A 25269-nucleotide genomic window follows, 5' to 3' on the forward strand; every position below is an offset into this window, starting at 1 on the left:
GTCATGGTACAAATTTGGTTTCGATAATGTAGGCCTATTGTGCTTGACATTTATTGCGCTGGATGTGGTATCTGAAATAGTCATCGATATCTTTGCAGTGAAATTCAAATTGTGACAAAATGTAACTTTCGTTTAAAATCCAATATCGATTCAAGCAGATTTTTCGTCTAAGTTTGACCATCTTTGTAGGAAACGGCTGTACGGTTACAAGATTCCCAAATGGAGATAACTTTAATTGGAAAACACTTTTTTGTCAGATAAAAACACGAGCCAAAGTACAAACTGTTTTGTTACCATGAAAAGCTGGATCAGCGCACAAGATATCCTTCATACGAGGGAGATTTTGAAGGTTGACTGAGATGGGATTAGGACCCTTAATGCCAGGCCTCCAGAGCTCTCATGCGCTAACTTCATGGGATCTGTCCAGACAACCCCCCCACCCGGGACAATCTTCATTAATTTTGGTAAAACCAACATGTTTATCAGCAAATCACATCTCATTGGATATGATAATGGCTTTATAAAAAAATGTAATAGAAATGGTCAAGATAAAAATGGTCACCTGTCATTGTCAATGTCATATCACATCTTAATCTAACGTGGCCTATTCTTACTTTCCTTTTTGTAGATATGCAATCAATCTAACAGTTAAGGCATTCAAAGCAATTACACATATAAACTGAGCAAATGGAAAAAACAAACTTAAAAGGTGAAACAAAATAGAATCAATATATTTCGGCACATACTACTTCTTCACTATCCTCTACAAATCAACTAATCATAAATATCTTGAAAATAACATATTTTCAGTGGACAGAAATACATGTCAATTTTTCATCGATTATTCCATTTTCATACATGTTTCATACACTGCAATTTTGCAATGAATTCAACAATAAATCGTGACTGTGTCTCGACCATCAGAACCTTTCCCAAAAATGAAAGCACTCGCTACGATTACTCGTTTTGTCCTCATTTTCCAGTTCAACTAAGAAATCACATGACCAAACATCCTGATCTCAATGGCCAAAATGCCGGAAATGTTTATCTCATGATGAGCCCTTTGATCAAATGTTAAGGGAAAAAGCCCAAGCGAATTCTATTTTGCCAAAAATGATACATTTTCTGCTTTCTGATGCATTAAGAAACAATATTGAAAACTGAAAGTGTAGGAGGGGAAGGGGCTTTAATAGCCAGCTTCTGCTTCGGTCCACTAACCTCTTTCTTTCTAGTTCGGAATTAAACATACACACAAGAATCTTAAATTAATCTTTAAGTATCACATTATTTCTAATTCCACTCAATGATAACAAGTACAATGCATAAGCTCAGAAATTAATCTTCCACCAAGCCTTGAACTATGACAGTTGTAAACATTGATCTGAAAAACTCTTTGGAAAAGTAAATTTTGAGATTTTAAAAAGTGTACCTATCTTCACAATGATTTCTTTGAACGGTCATTTTAAACTTATGGTCAAATTCTCACAAGATATATAATCTTATTTAACCTATTTTATATAATCGTGCACAATGAAAATTTTCCACTCCATTATTCAAATCTTGAATAACTTATTCGCTACCCCATGTTATTGTTCTTGACTCATGCGCAATTGGCTTTGAAGATCTGAAGGATTTATTTACATTGAACATTTGATTTTCTACAATTTGTACAGTTAAAATGTGTGGTTGACAAAAAGATGATCAATATTTAATCAACTGGGCACTTCAACAGTTTAATACATAAACGGACGTTCATGCATATACATGCAGATGTAAGTAAACACCTTCTGTTCGCCTTCTCAAAAATTGATGTCCGCTCAAGATTGTCAACTCTCGCTCCATATGTTTCTGTTCCCCATTTTTCAAAATATTTTCTCCATATTTATAACAGAAACGTCACGTTGTGTACATTCAAGACTGAGCACATTAGCGGCTTATACAACACTTCGAAGTTTAAACTCACATCAAACATGGAAAGTTACAAGCTCGCCAACCTAAAACCAGAATTTACAGAACCAGTGCTCTTTAGGAAGTGATTTGTATCTCTGGCAAAAGTTTGAGAATCCAGTTCACACATTCACAAAAATACACAAATTTCACAAAATACACTTCTTTCCTGTTCAAGGCGCAAGTTCTGGCCAAGTATAAAATTGTTGTTTGATTACACCATTGGCAGTGAAATCTGTTGTTGTTTTTAATTTATTCAACAGCTGCCATAATTTATCAATTTCAGCATGTAATAAATAAGGAAGGAAACACCACCACCTGGTTGCAATCATAGTAGTAACAAAGTAGACCTGAACCTGCAATCCTTAAAACGATTTGTAGTTTGGACAAAATGTACATAATTAAATCAAATGTACATCAAACTGACAGGCATCTTAATCACGAAATGTCATGTTGAACATATCATCGACCAGTATAACCACATCCACATTGATTCTTAAAATCTCAATTATCCAAAACTTACACCAGATATTTATTTTTCTTTATTCATTTATTTTCCAGTTCCTTATTAAAACTTCTTAAGTTCCAAATTCTCATAACTGACATTCTTTGCGTCTCATTGTTTGTTATTAGTTCCCCATGAAACAAAGAATGCAAGAATCACAAAGAACCTCAAGCTCAGTTTTGTGTGACACGTTTATCGAAAAAGCATTATTACAGTCACAAACAATGTTTATACCTAGCTTTATTGAGCAAGATCACACATTTCGAGATATTTGAATAAAAATTCTTGCTACAATAGGACACCTGGAATGAATACAAAATACTTCCCAATACAATGGTGCTACTTAGGGAATGAGTAGCCACCCACCTACCCAAACTGGAGTCAAATGACGTGATGCGACTCTGAAGCACTCTAAATATAGGAAAATGACAGTTTTGATGACTTAAGAAGCAGTCCTGTGTACGATTGAAATGAGTTTCTACACCGAAAGCTGTGAAAATTCACAGTACGCTGTTTTATGCTTTATTATGAGTTTCCCACGAAACAAAGAATGCAAGAATCCCAACGCACCTCACGTTCAGTTTTATGTGTCAGGTTTGCCGCAAAAGCATTATTACATTATTTGTTCTGCGTCACAAATCGTTTCCACTGTGAGTCTCCGATTAGTTTACCGATTAGTACAGACGCAGCTTCATTTCGCTTTTGACTATTCGATGGCCTTTCCATCCTGCCCATATTATACCGCGATCATGACCTTGTTGATATTCCCCATTAAGGCCGTACGGAGCACCAGAGGTACCACTGCATGTGCCGAGCCACCAGCCTCCCTTCAGCTCAGCTGCACAATTAGCATTGGTATCCTCATCATTGTCCATGTCGTATGTTGAGAAGCTTCGCCCGTTGAGATGAGGAGGGGCTGGATTAGAAGAGGACGCAAAAAAGGAATAAGAAAATCAGACTAAAGTTTGTCGATCCGATCTCACAAAAAGCGTGATACTGAGCAAGAATAACGAATGAAGTAAAGGGAATTGCGGTGTTGAGCATCTATGGGTGATTTCTCTCATCTTGATAAAGAACAATTGGTGAAATGAGTTCCAGGTTTTGTTTTTCAGTCGTTTCATGCGATGTTCAAGGAGCTAGGATTCTAAGGCGAGAAATGTTCAAGGGCTGACCCTCTGCAAAGACTCCCCGATGTAGCGTTATGGATCATTGTGTCCTTTAACTAATGTTTGCCAGGTTGCTGTGAAATTTCTACCCAAAGTTGTTAATCTTAAAAGGGACAACTAAAAATGGAGAAAGGGAGGCCCGACGTAAACAAGTCGTAAGTTTGTTTACGTCATTTTGTGATGGGATGTGATGAATAAACTAGGACTGGTTTGTTTGGTGATTTTTTCTGTTATAGTGAGAGAGATTACCAATAATGATAATGTTGCACACCCTCAAACTCGATCAGTACTGGAATTCTATAGTGTCCCCAAGTTTAACTCGTTCTCATATCATGCATTCAAGGGTTTCTTATCTAGCTTAGAATTATGCATATTCAACAGCCTAGCTGAAATGACAATTTTCTATCAATTTACTCATGCTAGAGTGTGGCGTGATTAGAATGCTCCCTTACTCCGTTGTCTTTGTGATTCCTAGGAATTTTGCGTAGTTAAAATCTACCCTCCAGGTGGCTGGGCGTGGCTGGGCGTAGTGAGGTCTCCTTTGGTTGAACTTTGTAAATGTCAATCATTCTTCGAGACAACTTTTATAAGCCTAGAACTTTTATCCACTCGGCGCTGCATTCTTTTACACGTGACAAATTATTCCGTTTTTCAACTTTTTACACACAAACCTTAAACTTTTGCCCACGACCACAGGAAAGTTACGTGACTCCTTGGGATGGAAAATGCCTGTTGGTTTAGTCCATTAACCACGCTGATATTTTATTAATCTCTAAGTTCTTGCAAACCCACAATAGGGCAGAATTTCCGCAGCTCAGACTAGTCAGGGGCGGTGGATAAAAACCTTGTTCTGCGATGCCTAACCGAACGTACAGCGCAGCAGACAGATCGTTGTGCGGCTCCATATCGTTCTAATGGAGAAGTCAGTGCGTTTGAATATCCAGCTATATAGCCCGGCACCGCTACAACCCGACCATTGACCCAGACAGACACACCTGAGGCGTGCACCTCACTAGTTCTACCGGCTAGGCTAGCCTTGGTCCTTCTATTGAGTAAATGATACAGTGCCTCGATCAGATCACTGCGCTAACCACGTTCTAGTTCGGACAGTATTGGGGCTACAATTAATCCACTCACGTTCAAAAAATTGTCAACTCTGAATGTCACTCGCCAAATAACTAAATAATAGTCATGCTACCACCAGCCTGATATTGAGAGACTGATATCGAGGGAACGCAACAGTTATTTTTAGAACTCCGTATTCTGCCAGCGGTTGACAGTTTATCGCTTTGATATTTTGGGGTTATTTTTTTACCCCGAATTGTATAGTCTAAGGTGGCGTGACGTTTGGATAAAGGATGGGTTCAGGGTTACAAAAGGAACAGTGTGTAATGTTACCAAAATACCAATCATTGGTTCAAAAGAACCTCTGATAACATATCCCATAAGGAGTATTTCTGTGGTATTACGTACCCTGATGATGATGAGCACGTTTGTGGTGAGTCCAGGTGTATTTGTCGCCGCTGATGCCGAATCCCTTGGCCTGGTAGGTTTGATGCTCTGCCTGGTCATCCTCCAGATCTATCCGTACCCTCCACCTTTTCTCCGATGTTAGCTGACGAAGTTTCTCGTTTCCCAGCCAGAACTCGCCCGTCAGATTGCCGAATCCGTTCCGGTACTCGGTCCAGTTGCGAGTGAAATTCACCGACCCATCAAACCTCTTCTGAAACACCTTCAACCAAACATAGTTAGTGTTGAATGAATGACTGACAGATTTCCTTCCGTCTAAGAATGCATTGGTATAGTAATATGTGTGTTTGCAATTCCTTTCATACGCACGTTTTATTGCCTTTCAATATAAGAGTTTATTGAGCGAAGGTGGGGATTTCTTTCCACTTGTCGGCGGTGTCTTTGGTCTTTTTAACCGTCCAAGGTTAAAAGACAAAAAAAAAAAAAGATGAAAAGAGGACTGAGTGTAAACAGCAGAATGCTGTTTACCTTGTTCATAGGATTTAATCACCCTTCCCATAGCTTTATTTGCCGCTATAGGGAGTAATGCATTGCAATTGCAGAAGACTTTTAAAGACTGGTTTTCTCTTATTCGGCGAGTTTATAGTGATGTAAGATCTAGATTTAGTTTAATCTCACCGTTGGTGAAGGCATTTATCTTTCGATATAATATGTAGCAATTTTCTCGTTTTCTTCAGATTCTCATGGCATGAAATTTAGTTTGAGATTTTGTACTTTTTAAATCTGTTTACTAGTCTTTAGAAGAATTGTGACCGATCGAGTAGTATTAATCATCTACTAATGTGATTGTTTTGGTAAGTTCTTTGTTGGCGAAAACCCTGGAACAAGTCACTTTCTTTGGATATTTACAATTCTTATTAGAATTAAAGTTTTTTGTTTTATGTAAAATAGAAACAAATACAGCCTTATCCACTGAACTATTCTTAAAACACTGGCATAATAAAAACACATAAACGTAACTTGTTCAGCTGTTTAGTTTGCAACACGTGTTTTCTCGTAAGTGAGTTGTCAACTCTATATCTCTACAAAATTGTTTCAGCTCTGACATTGATTGCAAATCCTACATTTGAGGGAAAATTCAGCCTAACGATTGGGCTACCCTTCCTTAAAATGATAAGACAAACTTACAATCCAGCCTCTGGATGCAGTATCCATATCACAGTAGACCTCCAGGCCGTCAGGTAATTTTGACGGGTAAATGGTGTACACACCACTCTGGCGGATACCACGAAAATCAAAACTACGACAACCTGAGAAAAAGACGTTATGTATTATAATAACAGCATGTACGCAGGTTTAGGATGGGGGAGCAAATTTCTTTTTAAAACCGAAACTTTTTTCACCCATTAAAATTTATCTCTGCCTCCTGCCAAAGTTGGTATAGTAGTAAATTGTTTAAATTAATATCGCTATCAATTCATTCCAACATTGCAACATATTTTCTGGGGGAAACTTCTACCCAGTTTCCCTCCTTGACTATTAAGGACACCATTACGTTGTAACAATTAGCTGAAAGAAACAGCTTTTTGTAAATTTAACAATATCCATTGCCGATATTGATGGATCTAAAACGTGGCCACATACACGGGCGCCAGTGAGTTTTAGAACAGAGTCCCTTGGTTTAATACAGGCTCCTTTTCCACTCTCTTTTCACATCGTCTGAATTTCACGTGGTTTTCCTCCACTACATCCCATTAAAGGATTCGTGATTTTTATGTCCTCCTTAGGCCTCGTTGCCATGGTAATGAAAATCGTGTGTAATTGCTCTGTGTAGTCGGCCAGGTAGTTCGATGATAAGGTAGATGAAGCCTTGATTCATGCGTGCAACATACTCCACCCAACTGGGCATCATGAGTTCCTGACACTTTGGGATTACTTGCATGTCACAGGTCTGAGCTTGCTTTATTTCACTGTTGTATAAGATCAAGAAAAGGAAATTTCGGTTTCAACGAAAGGGTTGTCTTCGCAGTGTGTTCGTATGAAAATGGGTGCACATTCGCGATAGCGAGCACGCTGGATAAATAAGACCTTACACCCAACACTCTGGGATCTAATGACGTGACTGGGCAAGCTCCAATTCACTGTAATGTGAAATAAGAAAATATAAGCTTTGGTCTTACCTTCAGGTCTTCTCTGGCAGTGTTCACCTCTGAAACCGGGTGCGCATTGGCAGTATTGGCGAGACTGCCGTTGATAGCATGTTCCTCCGTTTTGACAAAGGTCAGAACTGCAAGGATCTGGACAAAATCAGACAGGAAGTAAACATTTGAATTACTTCTTGGTTGGAAGGAAATTAAAGGTCTGAGACCCCCCAAAAAATCTTTCAGTATTGAACAAACCACAAAATGTCAAACTCTGATAAGAACGTAGCAACTACAGTTACATCTAAATACAATTTAATAGCCAAGTAAACGATTGAATGATTTAGGATATCCATCATCGTAAAATCATGTATGGGGCCAGTAGGCTTACACTGGCAAAAACCAGTTTTGTACGCCAATCAACAATACTCAAGATTATCAGCATTTTTCCATACAGCCTTTTTTTAACACACAGTGGCTAAAATTAACCAAATGAAAAATAGCGAAGATTTTGTCATTGAAAAAATACACGTCAGGCAACTGCTGAGAAAGTCTATCCTTGATAATGTTATGCAACGCCAGCGGCGTAAATATGTGCCAGATATTGGGGTGGGGGTGACTTGCCTGGCCATGGAAATTTGAAAAGCACCAAGAGATGTCGACGCTACGTGACACTATATAGGGGGCGGTGTTCATGATACAGGTGTATTACATTCATGCAGAAGTTCACATCAAAACGGCTTAGCATGGCTTTTTTTAATTGTTTTCCATTTCTGAGTGATAATGAATACATTTTGGTTCGTTGGAATGTCTAAAAACTTGTTCACAATCTAAGGAAATTCAATAGCCGACCCCGGTTAAAAAGCTGGAGGATGCATACCTCCATTCCCCGCGGATTTACACCGATGGACATCACCATTGAAATTCGTTCACTTGACTGGTAATACATAAAACGTAGAAAGTGATTGAAGAAACTTTCTGCACGGACTACAAACTTGTACAATGTATGTGGGCAGAACCGTCATGTGTAAATAAAGGTACAATATCATCACTGAGAACATCAGCAAAGCATTTAAAAATGCCGTATATGACGTTGAACGTTGCGTTACCATCTGAAACTAGCAGCAATGTGGCTGGAATTTTTAAAATTTATTTCACACATCTTAAGAACATCATGTCATCGTGTTGGCACTTGTAACTAAAAGAATACCGATACTTTCGAATGTGTAAATATCAGGAATTCGGGAAAATTGGGTGAATGGAAACCGCCAAAATCTAGGAATTAGTAAAAAGGACATTCACTGAGCCAAGAGATATATGCCAAAGCAGAAAAGTGAAGTATATTGCGCGTGACTGGTTCTTCGTTACATTTGCTCCGTGCAGGAAATCTACTTAGCAGTTTCTTGCTTATATAGCAGGTCTGTTAAATCACTGTTGTAACCACAGGCGTTTCACAAAGGTCACTGTGCAAACCTAATGTACAATTATAACAAACAAAAAAGGCAGGACTTGGCTACCTTTGCCTCTGATAGAGGAATCTGAATCTTGAAATTGAGTTTGAAATCGTAAGCTTTGGTCTTACCGCCAAGATGGTCCTCGCACCGTGTACGGAGGAAACCAGGTGCACATTGACAGTAGAAAGAACTGTCAGATTCAAGGCAGGTTCCTCCGTTTTCACAAGGTTCGGAATTGCAAGAACCTTGACAAGAATCAAACAGAAACGAAACAGTCAAGTTATTGTTCCGAAGGAATAAAGAAAAGGGGGCTTTCCGTAGCAGTGCAAAACCCAAATTCGGTCGTCGGTATAACATTGTCACAAGAAATGGCATCTTACACAATTAAGTATAGCTTTTTGCGATGTCCACTGATGAAATCAGGTACAAAATCAGAAAAAAAAAAGGTTTGACGGATGATGCAACTCCCCCTCCCCAATTTCAATAATGCTTGAGCGAACTGATGGTTTCTTGGCACAGTTAAATAAATATGTAATGGATCAGTCCTTGATTCATCGAATATGAAGACAAACACAGAGTAAAATCAGAAACTGAACAAGACCATTTCCTTCCTCTCGTCCACCTGTTTCTCTTACTAGCTCCCAGTGGCATAAAACTAGGGAAGCATTTCTTTCATTAACAACGAAGTCATGTCAGAAAAATGAAAAGAAAGTCTGATAATCTTCTAAAATCTCTTAAGACAAAACCTCAAAATATCCATTGGCCCGTTTTTCTAGCTCCGGACAGATTGGGTTTGTTCGAAATGGCAACTGCGTCACTACCCGTGGAGCTCGTTCATATAGATGCACGGGGATGATAATGGGATGTTCATCAAAGATATTCTGGCGGACATCCCACGGGCCTGACCTATAAGTTCTGGTACTATTTGTGGCAGAAACGATCTTCCTCAAGGCTAAGGGTGCTGATCCATTTTGGAGGAAGTACATCGCTAATTTTTACTGAGAGTTGAACTTGCACAATAAATCTGTGAAGAAAATAATCCTTGACAACGGAATTGCCGGTACAGGAAGCAGAATTCATTCAACAATAATCTACAAATGAAACATGCTGATTGTATGCAGTGGTAGGCTAGAATAAGTTTGTCTTTACAGCCACGTCGCATAGCCCTGTTCATACGCGAATGTCCAACCACGTATGTGTTGGATAACCTGCATAAACCAATTGCTCACACTTTTTGCTGTTTAATTAATAAACAATATTTGCCTGCTATACCGCGTTTAGTAATGCGATTGAGAAGGGTTATTTTTTACCTGCGTCCTTTAGTTCATTTGGATCAGTCTCTATAATTGTCAATATATAGTTCGCGGTAGCATAGTCGAATGCATCAAGTATATGCACCACGTCAGCCATTTACCACTGTGTTGACGATGCACCAGTAGTGCCCTAAAGTATTAACAGCGTATAACTTTATGTAACACCATTGATATTATTGATAGGTCCCGTTACTTTCACCATTTCATTCTACAGTTTTGCTGGTCCTTCCAGCGATTTCATTATTCACTATGCTAATATCGATATTCAATTCGCCAATTGCATTAGTCATATTATCTCTTCACCGTTCTACCGGTAATTCCATCATTTAATCTGGCAATTTACCTTATATGAAACCTTTTGTGAAAATTGTTGTTTCTTTCGTCAAAAACGAGATTTGATTTTCTCCGTTTGTATGTATTCGATTTCATGCGTTGGCGCAGTTATTTGATTTTACGCATCATTGTTCTCGGCAAACTCGTGAAGTATGTTGCTCGTGGATTTGATTTCTGAGCATTGGTTTGTGCTTAACAGCAACATAAAATCAACAATTTTAACGAAAGACGTTGGACAGAGATCACCAATCAAAATGGATGTACAGTCACAATGAAAGGACTTGGAGGAATCGGTAGGCTACAGCAACCTCCGTTTTCACACGACTTAAAACGGTGGAAGTATTAACAAGATTCAACAGAAAAGTAAACGATGGGATCACCTCTCAGTCTAATGAAAATTAGAGATTTAAGACTCTCCACCGTCGAAAATGACGCGTGGGGTTAGTGAGCATGTACATTGTAACTACAAATTACGCGTGAAGAGTACCATAGTAATATACAATTCATTTCAGTAGGCGATAGGCACGAGGGTATCAGTTGATGAAATCCCAAAGTATATTCCAAATTTTCCCCGATTCAGTCTTTTAAAAATGTTGCATATAATTTCTGTGGTACACATTTCAACAGCTCAAAAGCTAAACAGCAAATCGATAGTGCAGACATATAGAAAAACCACATGAAATAAATTATTACTCCGTTAAGTTTTACTCATATTTAGACAAAAAGTAACTAAGTTTATAGTGATTACCATTTGGCAAGAAGCGACGCAGCTTCATTTCAGTTCTTCCAGCTACTTCAAAGTCAGCCCAGTCATCAGCCAATCTAATACCGCGGTAATAGCTGTCTGTGGAATCCTCTGGAAGGAAATATTCACCGTTCAGATTGCTCCAAGAATCCTGCGGAGACTCACACTGGTCAAACCACCAACCTCCTCTCGTCAGAGCAGCACAGTTGAGATGGTCCTCACCGTCGTTGTCTTTATCGTAAGTCGAAAACGGGTGTGATGTCTGACTTGATGGCAAGGGGGAATTGCCTACAAAGATGAACAATCAGGCAAACATGCAAGAGCTTGATTGGCACAAAGCCAGATCAAAAAGATTGCGATGCTGAAACAAGGGTTCCCTCCGAAATATTTTCTAAGTAATACATCCCATTCTTTACTTATGTAAAAAGTAAATTAATTTTCAATCCTACAACCACAACAACGAAAACTTTCGGCTTCCATTTAAGAAATAGTATTTAACAGTATTATAAAACATCTTAAACTGGTTTTAGTTTCAGGTCCATTTGTTGCCGTTGTTTCCACTACTTTTAGCCATTTGTAGATAACTTTAAGGGTAGCTCCAATACAAATAATCAAAATGCACCTTTGTGTAGCAGTTAATTATTTTCAACTTTTGTTTACCATTTGAAAGGTTTTACTGGGTTTTTTTGGCTTTGATGCTCATAAGAATTTCTATATTTATGACTAAAACCGTGATCATTTTTTAAGATTTCATTTTTCATCCAGTTATCAAAAAGGAGCGGGGTTTATCGGGATGATGGTAAAGAGGTTCTTTCTTTTTGAAATTCTTCCCTTTACCTAGCTTCCCCAATACATGGTTTATCGTTTTTTGTACGTTCAGAACACATTTAAGTATGTGCCATATGATTGTAGCTTTTTATTTAAACGGCAAAACGTTACATATCTACCATAGACAAACACTCCGCATTGACTTGCGCAGTTCACACCAATGCAAAGGGTATTTGATTTACTTTTCAAAAACAGGTCTTCCCTCAACCATTTGATTCTACTAGAAATATGCTTGCTTTCTAGTTTTGTCTCTCTCGCTCTCTTGCCCCTGCCTGTGATCGTGCGTGATAGTGAATCATGGATGATTTATCGTACCTACTAATCCTTCCAAGTTCACGCTGTAATTGTAGCCTACGACACGGAATGGCCACCAGTAGCTGGTTTCTGGTGTAAAGTAAGACGTGTCTTCAGACGCCAGATTAATCTGTAGTAACCATTCATATTCCGATGTTAGCTGACGAAGTTTCTCGTTTCCCAACCAGAACTCGCCCGTCAGATCGCCGAATCCATCCCGGTACTCGGTCCAGTTGCGAGTGAAATTCACCAACCCATCAAACCGCTTCTGAAAAACCTATAATAAAAAAACCTTAGTTTATATTGAATGGTTTCCAATATAATTTTGTCCTCTGCTGTTCGTAAACATCTTTATTATGCGTACCCAAAGGAGTAAAACACTTACCGTGGTTTAATTCCCTTCCTTCTTGTACATCCTTTCAACAGGTGCGTATGTAAGGAAGATGGGGGCATATCCCATTACTAATATCTTTAGGTCTTGCGATAAAATTGAACGTGTCAACTTATTTTCTTAACTGCATGTCCAACAACCACGCGCAATACACAGCTAGCAGAAATGTCCTCGATTTACAAATGGCGCTAAAACTGTGCAAGTATAATTTTCCTTTAAGTCAAAGACTTATGGTACATTAAATGTACAAGATGTAAGCCTTTATCGTGGACGTGGCCGCCAGTGCCGTGTTTTGATAAGCCCTCCGACCCTTCCACTTTCTCAGATTTCCACCCCGGGACGGTTTTAAGATATTTATCACCTCCGTGCTCTTATTCGTTAACATATCCCACCGCTGACTTTCGGAGGACTCGTAAAGACCTCTTTTCTTTTCTTTCTTTTGACAACTTTAACGTTTAGTAGCACCAGGACTTAGTTAGAATGATTTTCATTACTGTTGCACGTACACTTACCCTTTCATCAATATGCTACATCACACCATCTTCCCTTGTGTCTTGTCAGTTTGGGAAATTGATATTTGATTATCTTTTGCCCGTCATTAAATATAAAAAACCGATGAAATTTGTTTCATAATATTACATATTTGTTTCATTGATAAATTCTTTATTGCTGATCTTTTTGTAATTTCTGTGGCTGCCAACACTTTGGATTAACTGTTTTCTGCATGGATTTATCATTTAGTTTTAATTTATTTTAGGTATATTTCCTTAATATTTAATAGAAACTTACACACCGCCTTTCTTCGTTCCACTTGGCTGCAAACACCAAAGAAATTTTTTTCGAGTCCAGTCGATTTCAGCAAAAACACGAAGGAAGAATTGTTGAATCAACGTTTTGAAAATTAGACTGGAGTATTTTATATTTAATACAGACTTACAATCCAGCCTCCGGATGTAGTATCCATATCACAGAAGACCTCCAAACCGTTAGGGTAATTCCTTGGGTAGATGGTATAGACACCGCCCTCACGGACACCAGACGAAAACAAGGCTTCACAGTCTGAAGAAAGAAATATTGTATGCATGCACAGGTATGTTATTATTGTATGTCAAAAGATTGGTGGAGGAAACAACACTTTTATAACAAAAGCTCACGAAACTTGTCGAAGTTTGGTCTAAAATAAGGTCAAGGTATTCATCATTCATTTTGCTTATTTTTTTTTTACAAAAACAAGCATTAAATGCCATATGATGGTCCTTGTCTGACTTTTGCTTTTCCGATGTCCCACCTCTTCAGTTTTCACACTATATTTTTCCTTAGTACGTGTATGCTACCTAATGCTGAAAAATTTAACACAAAATGTCTCCCAAATGACCTATTTGTAAATATTAGGGACACTTTGGAGCAACTACATAATGGGAAAAAACAGGACTAGGGAAGCTTTACTTCAGCATCATATTATACAATTACCCAATGGTTTGTCCTCGCAACTTGTACCGTTGAAACCAGGTTCACATTGACACTGGAAAGAGCCGCCAGACGGACTGCATATTCCTCCGTTTTGACAAGGGTTAGGACTGCAAGGATCTTGACACAATCAGACAGGAAGTTAATTCTTAGTTTACATTCAAATTACTTCTCAGTTTTGAATGAAATAAACTGACTGAGACTACGAGCCGACAGTCACACCAATCTCGACAGTCGGAACACGTAACAGCACACCGTAAATGTGTCTTGATACAGTTCAACAACAGAGTGAAAAATGATTGCAGGCTTTAATGAGACCATAGGTCGGTTCATAAACAAGCGAAAGGGGGGTGAATTTGACGTGACGACAAATGTGTACATTTCGCTGGAGTGGAATTTTTTTTCAGTTTACTCTTATTTAGAAACATTATTTCAAATTACAAAAAATCTTCATGCAATCAATCTCTGTTTTTGCCTATTTAAAAACTCCTTCTGCAGACTACAAAATTATTGTAGAAAGCCAAACGAAGAAAACAACGGAATGTATCAGTGGGGAGCTTTAATGCATGATATTTTGTTTTATTTGAAAAACTAGCTGAGTACGGATCTGTACGTCAGTTTCTTTCACGACGGTTGGAGTTTTATCTGATGAGTTTAAACAATTGAAAGAAGAATATCAAAACGTCAATTTTAGTGTAGGTAGTGTAGCCTATCTAAAATGATGTTGATGAAAGGAGGGTGGAAAGTGAAATAAAAACAGTTGAAGGTGCCAGTTTCATATAGATGATAAACACGGTTGGGGATATAATATTGCTTAGCATATGAGTTTACCTGGAGTAAAACAGGTTAGCAACCACAACAATAATTATATGTCAAGTGTCTTGCTTATGATTGTTGAGCATTGGTTTCTGTTTGCAACATGAAAGCTAGAATCTTACCACGGAACGTTTTAAAATTTACAACTTCCACTGCTGAAATATATTCACAACGGAAACAGTTTTGACAAGGGTAAGCACTGCTGGCATCTTGAAACAAAATGAAATGAATACCCCTTATGTTGGGAACAGACGGACGAAGAATCCCTGACCAAATTACTCTGCACCCCAGGAACAGTTTTGCCAGCAATAATATGGCCCTGTCGGCAAATTATTTCACCATGCATGTCCAACACTACCCACTGTCAGATGATGATTGCCCCTCGTTGTTCATCAAGGCAACCGATACGTTTCAAGAAAACACAAGTCATAACAGGCCCACGTCTAAAGAATCTTGTGCTTTGTATTCTTATTATTAGAATTTTAATTGTTATTTTATTTTCTAATAGTAGTCTAAACAGTTTAGAAATTAACTCTAACCATTTTGAAACCTACAGATAGCGATAAAGGTTATATTAAATCAGAGCAAACACAATGGTGTAACACGAAATCGAAAGTGAAACTTATGATTTTAATTAAACTATTGATAAGCCTAGATAGTGTTTAGTGCATGATCACAGGGCACGAAATGTTCAACTTCTAAGCGTGTTTACAAAGGGATAGGCCTCATAAAACTGTGACTAAGTATTCATAATACAAAAAAGACACGTTCTTCTATCAATGGTATGTACTCCACCCTTAAATAACATGGCGACAGAATTTCTATCACAAACAATGTTAAATCGACTATGCGTATACAAACCATGACAGTCAAAGTAGTGATGAATCTCCTCTTGGTCGCTGGTAAAGATTGGAGTATCAGTGTAGAACGGTTCCCGTGATCTCTGGAGCGGCTTGGTATACAAGGGACCCGGCCAGATGCTGGTACACCGACAGTGATCGCTCTTACTCCCAGGCAAGACCCAGCGAAGACGACCATTCTGGCTGGGGTCGGGCTCTTGGCTAAAGTAACACACTTTCTCAGCTAACACCGCGCCCAACAGGGTCACTTGCACAGGAAAAAAAAACGCACTAGATGAAGCCTACCCATCAAAGGTTGCCCTGACTTCCCTGTGTCCCACTGTATAATCTGATGACTTCTACATTAAAGCTATCAGATTTTTTAAGGCTGAGTCTCAACCCAAGAACCACAAAACGCAAAAGAAGGTAAACTTCATTTGCAACACTAGCATCCTTGGGTATGCACATCTCCATTTGACGACATTTCGTCACTTGTAATGACGTATTTTTTCCCTTTTACGACATGTCACATCTGGCTCTATCGCAGCCTTTCCTGCTCTACAAGATGACGAAAAAGATTTACATACACCACGGACTGCTATATGACAGCTGCGAAGAAATTGAAGGAGATAATCAGTTACCACACTCAAATTTCATTATTTTCTTTAGAACAACCTGGAAAAGATTGACCAAGCTAAAGCGTTTCAAAACATAAGATTACACCTAACTAGAGTTCATGCATTGCAACGGAGTATTTATCTGCAGTCTCCAGTGGCGTTGCTACATATGAAATACATTATGAAAAACATTATGAAATAGTAAGGCAAAACGAAATACACATGTGGGTAATTAAGTTTTGCCTTTCTCTGGTCAGGCCCACAAACACAAAGATGCCTTTTTTCAGACTGATACACTAGTCCATGTTTTACACAATATTAATGTCAACTACATTAACAATGAGTAGCCCCAGAAGGCACAAAGGCTTCGCCTACAATTTCCACGTCTGGGCTTTTTATGATTGTAACATCCGTCAAACAGAAATTGTCAGTATTCCACGGATTTCCGACGAAGCACGTACAAAGAAGCAGCAAAATTGAACGTCAAAAAGGAATCAAAATGACCATAAAGGGGAAATCACAGAAACACAGTATCCTCAACGTTTTTTTATAATTTTACATTGCAAATGCAGAGGTATGCGACCAATTGGCTTTCGGTTTATAACTGCCAACCAAGGTGTCCGCGGTCCAATACCGCGTTGGGGCAAACCTTGTGATATGGGCGAGTCACTTCGATAAATTCTGAAAGTGTCCAATCAAAAGAAAACTTTTGCCCTAAGCACAAGAAATACTGGAGCTAAATAAGTCTTTGGAAAATGAGACAGTTTAAGCAAAAATGTTGAGGTAAACCTCCCAAGGCCTAGGGCTTATGAGACACCCTGACAAAAAGAAAAGCACCATATATGTTAAGAGACATTTGATCAGTCAGTCGTATTGACATAAATCTATATTTGCCGAACAAATCGACAGAACAAATAACTCTGATGGACAAGCCATGCAATGTCTTGTCTATCTATAATGTCTTCTATAAAAATCCGAGCTCTGTATAAATATATGTATTCGAGTGGCATACAGATATACATAAGGAAAAGCAAAAGACTCATGCGGTAATCATGACGGAAATAACTTAAATCCAGTTACAGCTACTTGTTAGAGCAAATAAATACAGTAACCAAAAATAAAAATCTAATATTTACACACAGTCAATATGATTGATATAAAAGGTAAAGAAATCAAAATCATTGTACAGAGAAATATTTGCTACAACTAGCAAAATGACTGATGCGCGTAAGGGATACTGATTACATGCAGTTAGAAGCAAGCTCACAGATGATGATTATGCTGGATTGTTATTTTCCTGACGTTTCTATGCTTACTTTTTAGTTTTTTGAGAAAGCGCAAAATCGAAAGCAACATTTTCCCTTTTCCCTATTTGTCAGCTCAGCCAACTGCCAGTAACATACAGCAACAAGTGTCAGTTTTAGAAAAATGCTGTGATGACATCAGATGTTGGATGGCGATTAATTTTTTGACGCTAAATGATGATAAAAAAGATCCTCTTATCATTGGATTGCATATTTCGTTGAGAAGAATTCCTAGGACTGTTGTGAATATTGGTAATCGCAATATTACTGCAGTCTCTGAAGCCAAGAGTCTGGGTGTGATTTTTGACAACAAAATGAATATGCAATCCCACATTAAGAATGTCTCTCGCACTGTAATGTATCACCTGTACAATATAAGCAAAATTAAATGCTTTTTGGGTCAATCAGCCACGGAGCAGATTATTCATGCACTTGTTACGTCTGGCATTGACTATTGTAACTCTGTTTTAATTGGTCAATCGGCGTCAGCCCTTGCTCCTTTGCAGAGAGTCCAGCATGAGTACTCACTAATGGCAAGAAATTTGACCACGCTACTCCTGCGCTGATGCAGTTACATTGCTTGCCAGTAAAATCCAGGGTAATTGTTAAAGTGTGTCAACTGATATTTAAATGTACTCCAAGTTATTTTGATTTGCTTGATGTTAGGATTCCCAGTCGATTCCCCCGTTCCGCGTTGGACTTGTCTAGGCTTACTCTCCCCAAAACTAGGCTGTCTTCTGCTGGCGAGAGGATGTTTTCTGTGGCTGGTCCCCGTCTCTGGAACCAACTTAAAATTCAACTTAGAGAGTCTAGGAATGTGGAGAGTTTTAAGACCGGGCTGAAGACGCACTTTTTTAAACAAGCATTTTTAGTTTCTCAGGATTGATTTTAACAAAGGTACATGTAGGCTTTATTTATTTCTTATTTTTTTATTCATTCATCTGGTTATGTATTTCTTTATTTATACTTATACTGATGTACAGCGCCTGGGAGCAGCTTGATGGATTGGGCGCTTTATAAATGTCAATTGTTATTATTACTTTATCGAGCTCGATAGCAGGAAGTGAAAAGTCAGGAGCTAGAAATTAAAAACTGCCTAGTTCACAGTGATTGATAAAACAGCTACGTATCCGTGGTAATTAAAGTGTAAAAACTGCTGATAATGTCTTTGACCATGCTTGCTCAGTGTTAGTGACACTTGACAAAAAAAGACTAGTTGCTTTGATTTGGATTAACCTATTTGACTGGGAGAGATGTACACAGACATTGAATTTCTGTTAATAAAAGACCAAAACCCTATGGTTGATTGATATATACTATTATAGTTTATTACTCTTCTTAACTGTCGCCTAGTTGTTAATACAGTATCAAAGTAAATTGTATGGGATGACTCCAGAAACCAAGGAAGATACAGGAGTGTCACGTGTGCTAGTAATCAAACATGACATCTATCCTCCCGTCATTTTAACTAAACTGCAAAGTACTACTTGTTTTGAAGTATTTCCCACTAAAATATTGCGCAAAAATGCTCTGAATTTATTAGATTATTCCATGAATACGACCTTAAACAGTTTTCCCTATGTCTAAAAGAAGTTAACTTAAAAAAGAAAGAAATTACAAAAAAATTGGCGTTTTGGCGTGTATGATCAGCGGTTGTGTTAAAAATTCAGCGAGACAGAATGGCGTCCAAGCCACCAAAATGTTTTAATAAAACATGCTCATTGCAGTGTGTGGTCGGCAGTCTGCTTTGAACGAATTTTTTCTAATTCCCCATTTTCTGGATGTTAATTATCCGGGTATTAATATATCATACTACACAGAATGAACCCCTTCATCAAGTATTCAGAACTAGAAAACCTCCTTGTCTTTCGATGGCTCAGTCCATTTGATGGATTGAACACTTCTGGAATTATTATATTTTAATGCTGATGGTTCATGCTTCACTGTTCATTTTATGCCAGTAAGCGTGCAACCTCCAGTTTATATCAGGTACGTCTAGACGAAGAAAAATGATTAATTACAGAATAGTCTTGATTCTGGTTTTGCCTTGTTACCATGGCGAGGGGGGTCGTCTTTTTAAACATTCAAAATGGGGTAGAAAGATTAATATTAAGAGGAAATAAGTAATTTGTAACTCCTGAATTTGATCTCGGTAATTGGACAAGCCTTAGATTTCTTTGTTTAGACTTAACGAACAGGTGGCAGAAATTTATAACATGAGGAAGCACTACAACCGTCAGACTAAACAGCCTGGACAAAAGTGATCAATCATGTTCATCATGATTTCTACTTTAAAATTTCCCGTGGACCTCGAGAGTTTTCCCTTTGAAAAAGAAAAGAATAGCCAAGAAACCGAAATGCAGGGCGTAAAAACATGGCTTGGAAAAGATGGTTATAGGAAATCAACTGTTTTCCCGTTCTTTGAGATTTCGTTGATTTCAGAGAAAAAATCTAGTAAATATTTGTAGCACCTGTCTTTGCTTTGGAATTCCATATCTGCCGTCGTGCGTCGCCCGTCGTGCGTCGCCCATGTTTTTTTTTTGTCACGATTGCGCAGTGGTATGTTTAACTTTGACCCTTGATCGTTTCACATGTACATGTCCTTGTTCGATCGATCCACCATGCCTGACTCTCATTTTAGCAATAGAACTAGAAGATGTACATGTATTCGTTTTTGCAGTTGCGCCAAACTCCAATTGAAAGAAGAAATAATATCCTGACATCGGTTAAGTAACGTGTATATGAAGTAATACCATTTTTTGTTACATAAATAAACAAAATGGACTTTTGTTAGGGTAGATTGTTTTTCTCGATAACTTAGTTACTCTAGACGTAACTTTACTCGTTAACAGCCAGACTTTAGGCCTATAGCCTATGTAATATTTCTGTCTGTCCCTGCACGATATCCCACAGAACGGAATGTAAATAATAGATTATTTACAATATTTGATTCCTTAAATAAGAGACGAACTGATTCAACATTATTTTGAGGGCGGGTATACCTATGATGAAATCTGCTGTATACTCCAAATTAGACCATTAGATACTCAACCATCAATGCAATATTGGAGGAAAATTTGGAAGGTTGAAAAAAATACGAACTTACCAAGGGTGACAGCAACAAGTGAGCCCAAAGCTAGAGGTCGCATTCTGGTGAGGGTAGACTCATCACCTTGCAGATACAACATACAACTTTTGCTGAGTCCCCCTCTCTCAGTTTCCAGAAAATCCAAAGCGATTAAAGCAACAGGTATAGGCCTAAATTAGAACCACTCCCTGTTAATAGCCCACTTCGAATCACTAACGATGTGGGAAAGTAATACACCTCTCGCAGGTTTGCCAGATAGATGGCTTTCGTGGATATCAATTACGGCTCCTGCGTAGGCAAACTTCCATGCACCACAGTACTAGTGGGATTGTTCTTTTTTACGCAAACAGCCTGTGCAGGCAGTCACGTGACTAGTCTGGTGGACAGCGGCCAGTACCTTTCCGATGGATTTCGTGCATACTTAGAGAGGCTAACACGTCTCGTCCCTCGACTTGTTTTCATAGGTATAACTTCGCATCGGTGGCCATGTGCAATCGGTCTTAGAAGCGGCTAATAAGCATTAATGCACCGGTACAAGTGAACGAAAAAGCTGTAGTCTCCAGCCTACGGCTTTCCATAGAGCGCATTTCTTTCAGCCGCAGTGTGGCAGTCATCACTTTCACATGCGACGAATGGGCGTGTCCGTATTTGTCTGCGTGTACCTCGTCGTTGCACAAAAAGCCGTTTATCCACGTGCTTTTAGTTGGATCCGTACAATGTCATGCATTTGTTTTCCTAGTTCACTGAAAGAAATTAACACCCAGCTGCATAAGCTTCAGGTTTTATTCAACGTACGAGCGCATGTACAGGCTTAGCTTTTCTGTCAACACCGTAAAAAGTAAAAAGTAAAAAGCCAGCGCTGAAATAATTGTGTTCTTTTGTCGATATTCCTGGATGTTACTGCATTATAAATGGTATCGGCTATGAAGATAATTCCGGTGACTATAGATACTCTGTCACTGGTGATTTATGTGGACGCGGCGGCATACTGGCATTTTGATAACCACTGAGCCACTGTTCCGTGACATTCGCTCTGCTCCAAACGTTACACCTAAACACCTAACCTTGTTTTTGTTTAAATTCGTCAGAAATGCACAAGCAATCGCTTGTGAAAGATTCAAGTGTTTGGAAGGTTCATGTCAATGTTTATGATCATGACACTACTTCTGTGGTTCCCATACCTGCTTTTCCTGTTACTCAAACGCTAAGATGTGTGCTCAAACACATCAGATTTGAAGTCGCACAATTTCATAAAATAGTGTGAAAAGACCATTTTTAAACCTTCTCGCAGACAAGCGCGGGTGGAATTGGCCTCAAAGAAATATCTTCATGTCCCAAGACAAATGCTTTGGTATTCAAGGCATAACAATCATTTTAAAGTTTGTGTTGTGTATGGAGTTCTAAGTCAGTTCACCAGGAGGTTGGTTATTTCTGTGAAGCGATTCAGTAAAGTTCATCTGGACCGAGGAAGTGCTTGAGAGCTGAATCTAATTGCAGAAGAAGATTCTAAGTGCGAACCGAGTCTGAAGTCCAGTATTTTGGGGTGTCCTATTCCCCTTTTTTGAGATAGAAGTCATCTGCATGGTGACCCTTGCTTCTTGTCTGTTTCCAATGTTCTTTAGAGGTAAATTCGCCCTCCCCCCCTCGTTCCAGCTGATTTACACCGTCAATGAACTGTGTCACCATCCGGGGAGTCGTTTTTCGTTGCAGAGCCTGCTCAAGTCCTCTCTCATGTCATCTTCCTATCATATCAGATGTTTAATCCAATTATACTGTGATCCAGTCATGATCATTGCCAATATTTATAAAACCCTGAGGACACACGAAGTGTTAAACATTGTCACCATTAAAACAACACTCTGTCGTTGGTTTTTTTTTATATCAGCGTGATCTCGCTTGATTTCTTCACTGCGTCTGAAACATTCAGGCTTTCTAACTAATTTACATTCATTTATAGTCGAACACTTGTCACGTTACTAAGCATACCACGACCATACTACATGAGTGCATTCTAAGCCAAATATCAATAGGCGGTGAACTTTAAACACATTTTGAGATTAATCAAATTAGCCAATCTTAACATTAAAAGCTTTTACTGGATATTTCATGACATTTCAAATTCTCACCTTATACATAAATGTACCAGCTTACAAATTGTTCATCCCCGACCTCTGGTTCTTTTTGAGCCATGCGTTCTTAAGGTGAGCTAAGCTAAGCACCTCCATCTAAGTTTCATTTTTCAGAAGTCATCTTTCTGATTTAAGTGCAACAGTGATGTCACGCAAATATACTAAATTATGTACAATCGAGACTCAATGTCTCCTTATCTACCTAACTTAATTAATTGAATCACTTGGAGGGTCGATCTCTTATACACAAACGATAACTTTTATTCAGGGTTGTAGGCATGATGGATTTGTACCTCGGAACACTGAGCATGCGCTATCACGTGAAGAATGTTATCTTAGATTGGTAGGGAACCCTGTCATAAATTAAGTCCATTGTTTGTTAGCATAAAGCTTGTGTTTGTTCATAAAACTTGAGCTATATATACAAGCTGTTTGTTTAGCACAGATCATTCCATTGTACAATCATAATTTGTTATTCACAAGACTCAATTACTTCTTCAATAATGTACTAATTGCCGATTTATCCATCTATATGCTTTCAGTAACTCCGAATACTGCTTGTTCCCCTTCTCAATATAATGAATTTTTCTTCTTTTCTATTCAAGTCTTATTCTTATTCACTTATGTCAAATGCATACAACATCATGCAAGCACAATTGCTAAAATGATCAGTCAAAAATGAGCATATAAACGAGTTTTCAATTCACATCTAACATCGAAATTTCGCAAGGTAGGTGGTACCCAGCAGAACTGGTTCCCTTTGGTGATTTATATCCCAGGTATTTACCTTAATTGAATGATGGTTACTTAATTAACCAAATAAAAGACTGTTGAAAAGACTGTGTACAGAATTATTTGCACACAGTTTTTTCTCCGATTCGTGAAGCCAGTTTTGGTAAAAATAAAGCCTGTGTTTGAATACACCACTGACGATTAAAGCTGTTCTTTTTTATTTCAAAATCTAACACGAAATGGTCAACTTTCAGACTACAAACTCCTGTGTCTGAGGTGTATTCTTTTCACTTTCTTTTAAAGTTAACATTGCATCGTCGGTGACAAAATACACCGTAGTACGAAGTGCAGCCACGTCAGAATCGTATAACTAACACAAACGTTCACCTGAGGGCGGTATTCAAACTTAACGACCACGACTTGAGCGCAATGCGGTTGATTGCAAAGATTTCAGTATCAGTTTGCATATCACAAAATTATTACTGATCATCTCATCGACCAAACCACACAAAGTTAAGTCTCATATAGATTGAAAGAAAAGAAATACCAAGACAACATCTGATTTCTATTTATTAATTTCACCCTTGCTTAATTAAGTATATGTACATATTTTTTTTCCATTCCCTGTCAGATTCTGTGTTAGCTCTTCATGAAATGAGCATACAATAATTGCAATGAACCCTACATCACTTGTTTTGCGATTTTCTTGCCAAAAAACATTATTCCCGTATAAACTAGTTTGCTGTGCATGGTCATGTTTTCGGCAATGGATGATTTCTATTCAATTTTATGGTCACAAATTTCAAAAAAATTAAATAAAAAAGTATGCGTCTTTGCTTCCGGACTTTTTTTTACTGCGTAGCTTGATAAGTGGTTTCTATTATGGGTCCCCAGTTTTGGTACTAACATCGACGCAGCTTCATTTCACATTTGACTATTCGATGGCCTTCCCATCCATCCCATGTTATACCGCGATCATCTGGACCTTGTTGATATTCCCCATTCAGGCCGTACGGAGCACCAGAGGTACCACTGCATGTGCCGAGCCACCAACCTCCCTTCAGCTCAGCTGCACAATTAGCATTGGTATCCTCATCATTGTCCATGTCGTATGTAGAGAAGCTTCGACCACTGAGATGTGGAGGGAGGGGACCTGATGCAGACGTTAGAAAGAAAAGCATAAAAGATGTCCAACAATCCATTTTTACTGATTTGACAATAATTGATTCTTGGTTTTAAAAAACAGTAAATAATGAGAAAGAACATACAGGCATTGTGATATGCATCTGTTGGTCGCACGAATTCAAAAGCAATTCCAAAAATCGAATGAGACAAATTTGGAAGAAAATTTAAAAACACAAACCCGTTTTCAGCGGTCGTAATATATTCTGATGTACCAGATAACAACTCATATCATTTTGTCTATCAAAACGAGTGGAGAAAGACATCGGAAAATATTCGAACAGAACAGTTCTTAGACATTCTGACTTATAGAAAAAAAATCTTAATGTCTTAGTAATAAATGCTAGTCAGGCTGACTACCATGTTGGGCCAAGAAAGAAGATATTAGACCTAAATGTTTGACTGAGATAAACGAATCATTTTGGATATGTCTGCAACCAAATGACTGACTTTTGTCTATACAGTGTGGAGTAATTGTGATGGTGAAATGTTGTTTCTTTGCAGAGAA

The 25269-nt window shown here is 38.4% G+C and overlaps 1 protein-coding gene across 1 annotated transcript; it reads right to left on the minus strand.

Annotated features, from left to right (window-relative positions):
• Positions 1 to 702: 702 nt before the first annotated feature.
• On the minus strand, positions 703 to 21602 carry LOC110982133 (uncharacterized). The gene is made up of 11 exons (XM_087135299.1): positions 20737 to 21602; positions 15732 to 15977; positions 14058 to 14174; positions 13525 to 13646; positions 12218 to 12473; positions 11078 to 11362; positions 8812 to 8928; positions 7269 to 7385; positions 6277 to 6398; positions 5092 to 5350; positions 703 to 3368 (listed from the first exon to the last, which is right to left on the minus strand). The coding sequence occupies exons 1-11, from the start codon at positions 20816 to 20818 to the stop codon at positions 3127 to 3129; spliced, it is 1965 nt and encodes a 654-aa protein (XP_086991425.1). The 5' UTR covers positions 20819 to 21602; the 3' UTR covers positions 703 to 3126.
• Positions 21603 to 25269: the final 3667 nt, after the last annotated feature.

This window comes from Acanthaster planci, linkage group LG04, assembly GCF_054643075.1.
Source record: "Acanthaster planci isolate LZ-2023a linkage group LG04, COTS_SCS, whole genome shotgun sequence".
NCBI classification, from domain to species: domain Eukaryota; kingdom Metazoa; phylum Echinodermata; class Asteroidea; order Valvatida; family Acanthasteridae; genus Acanthaster; species Acanthaster planci.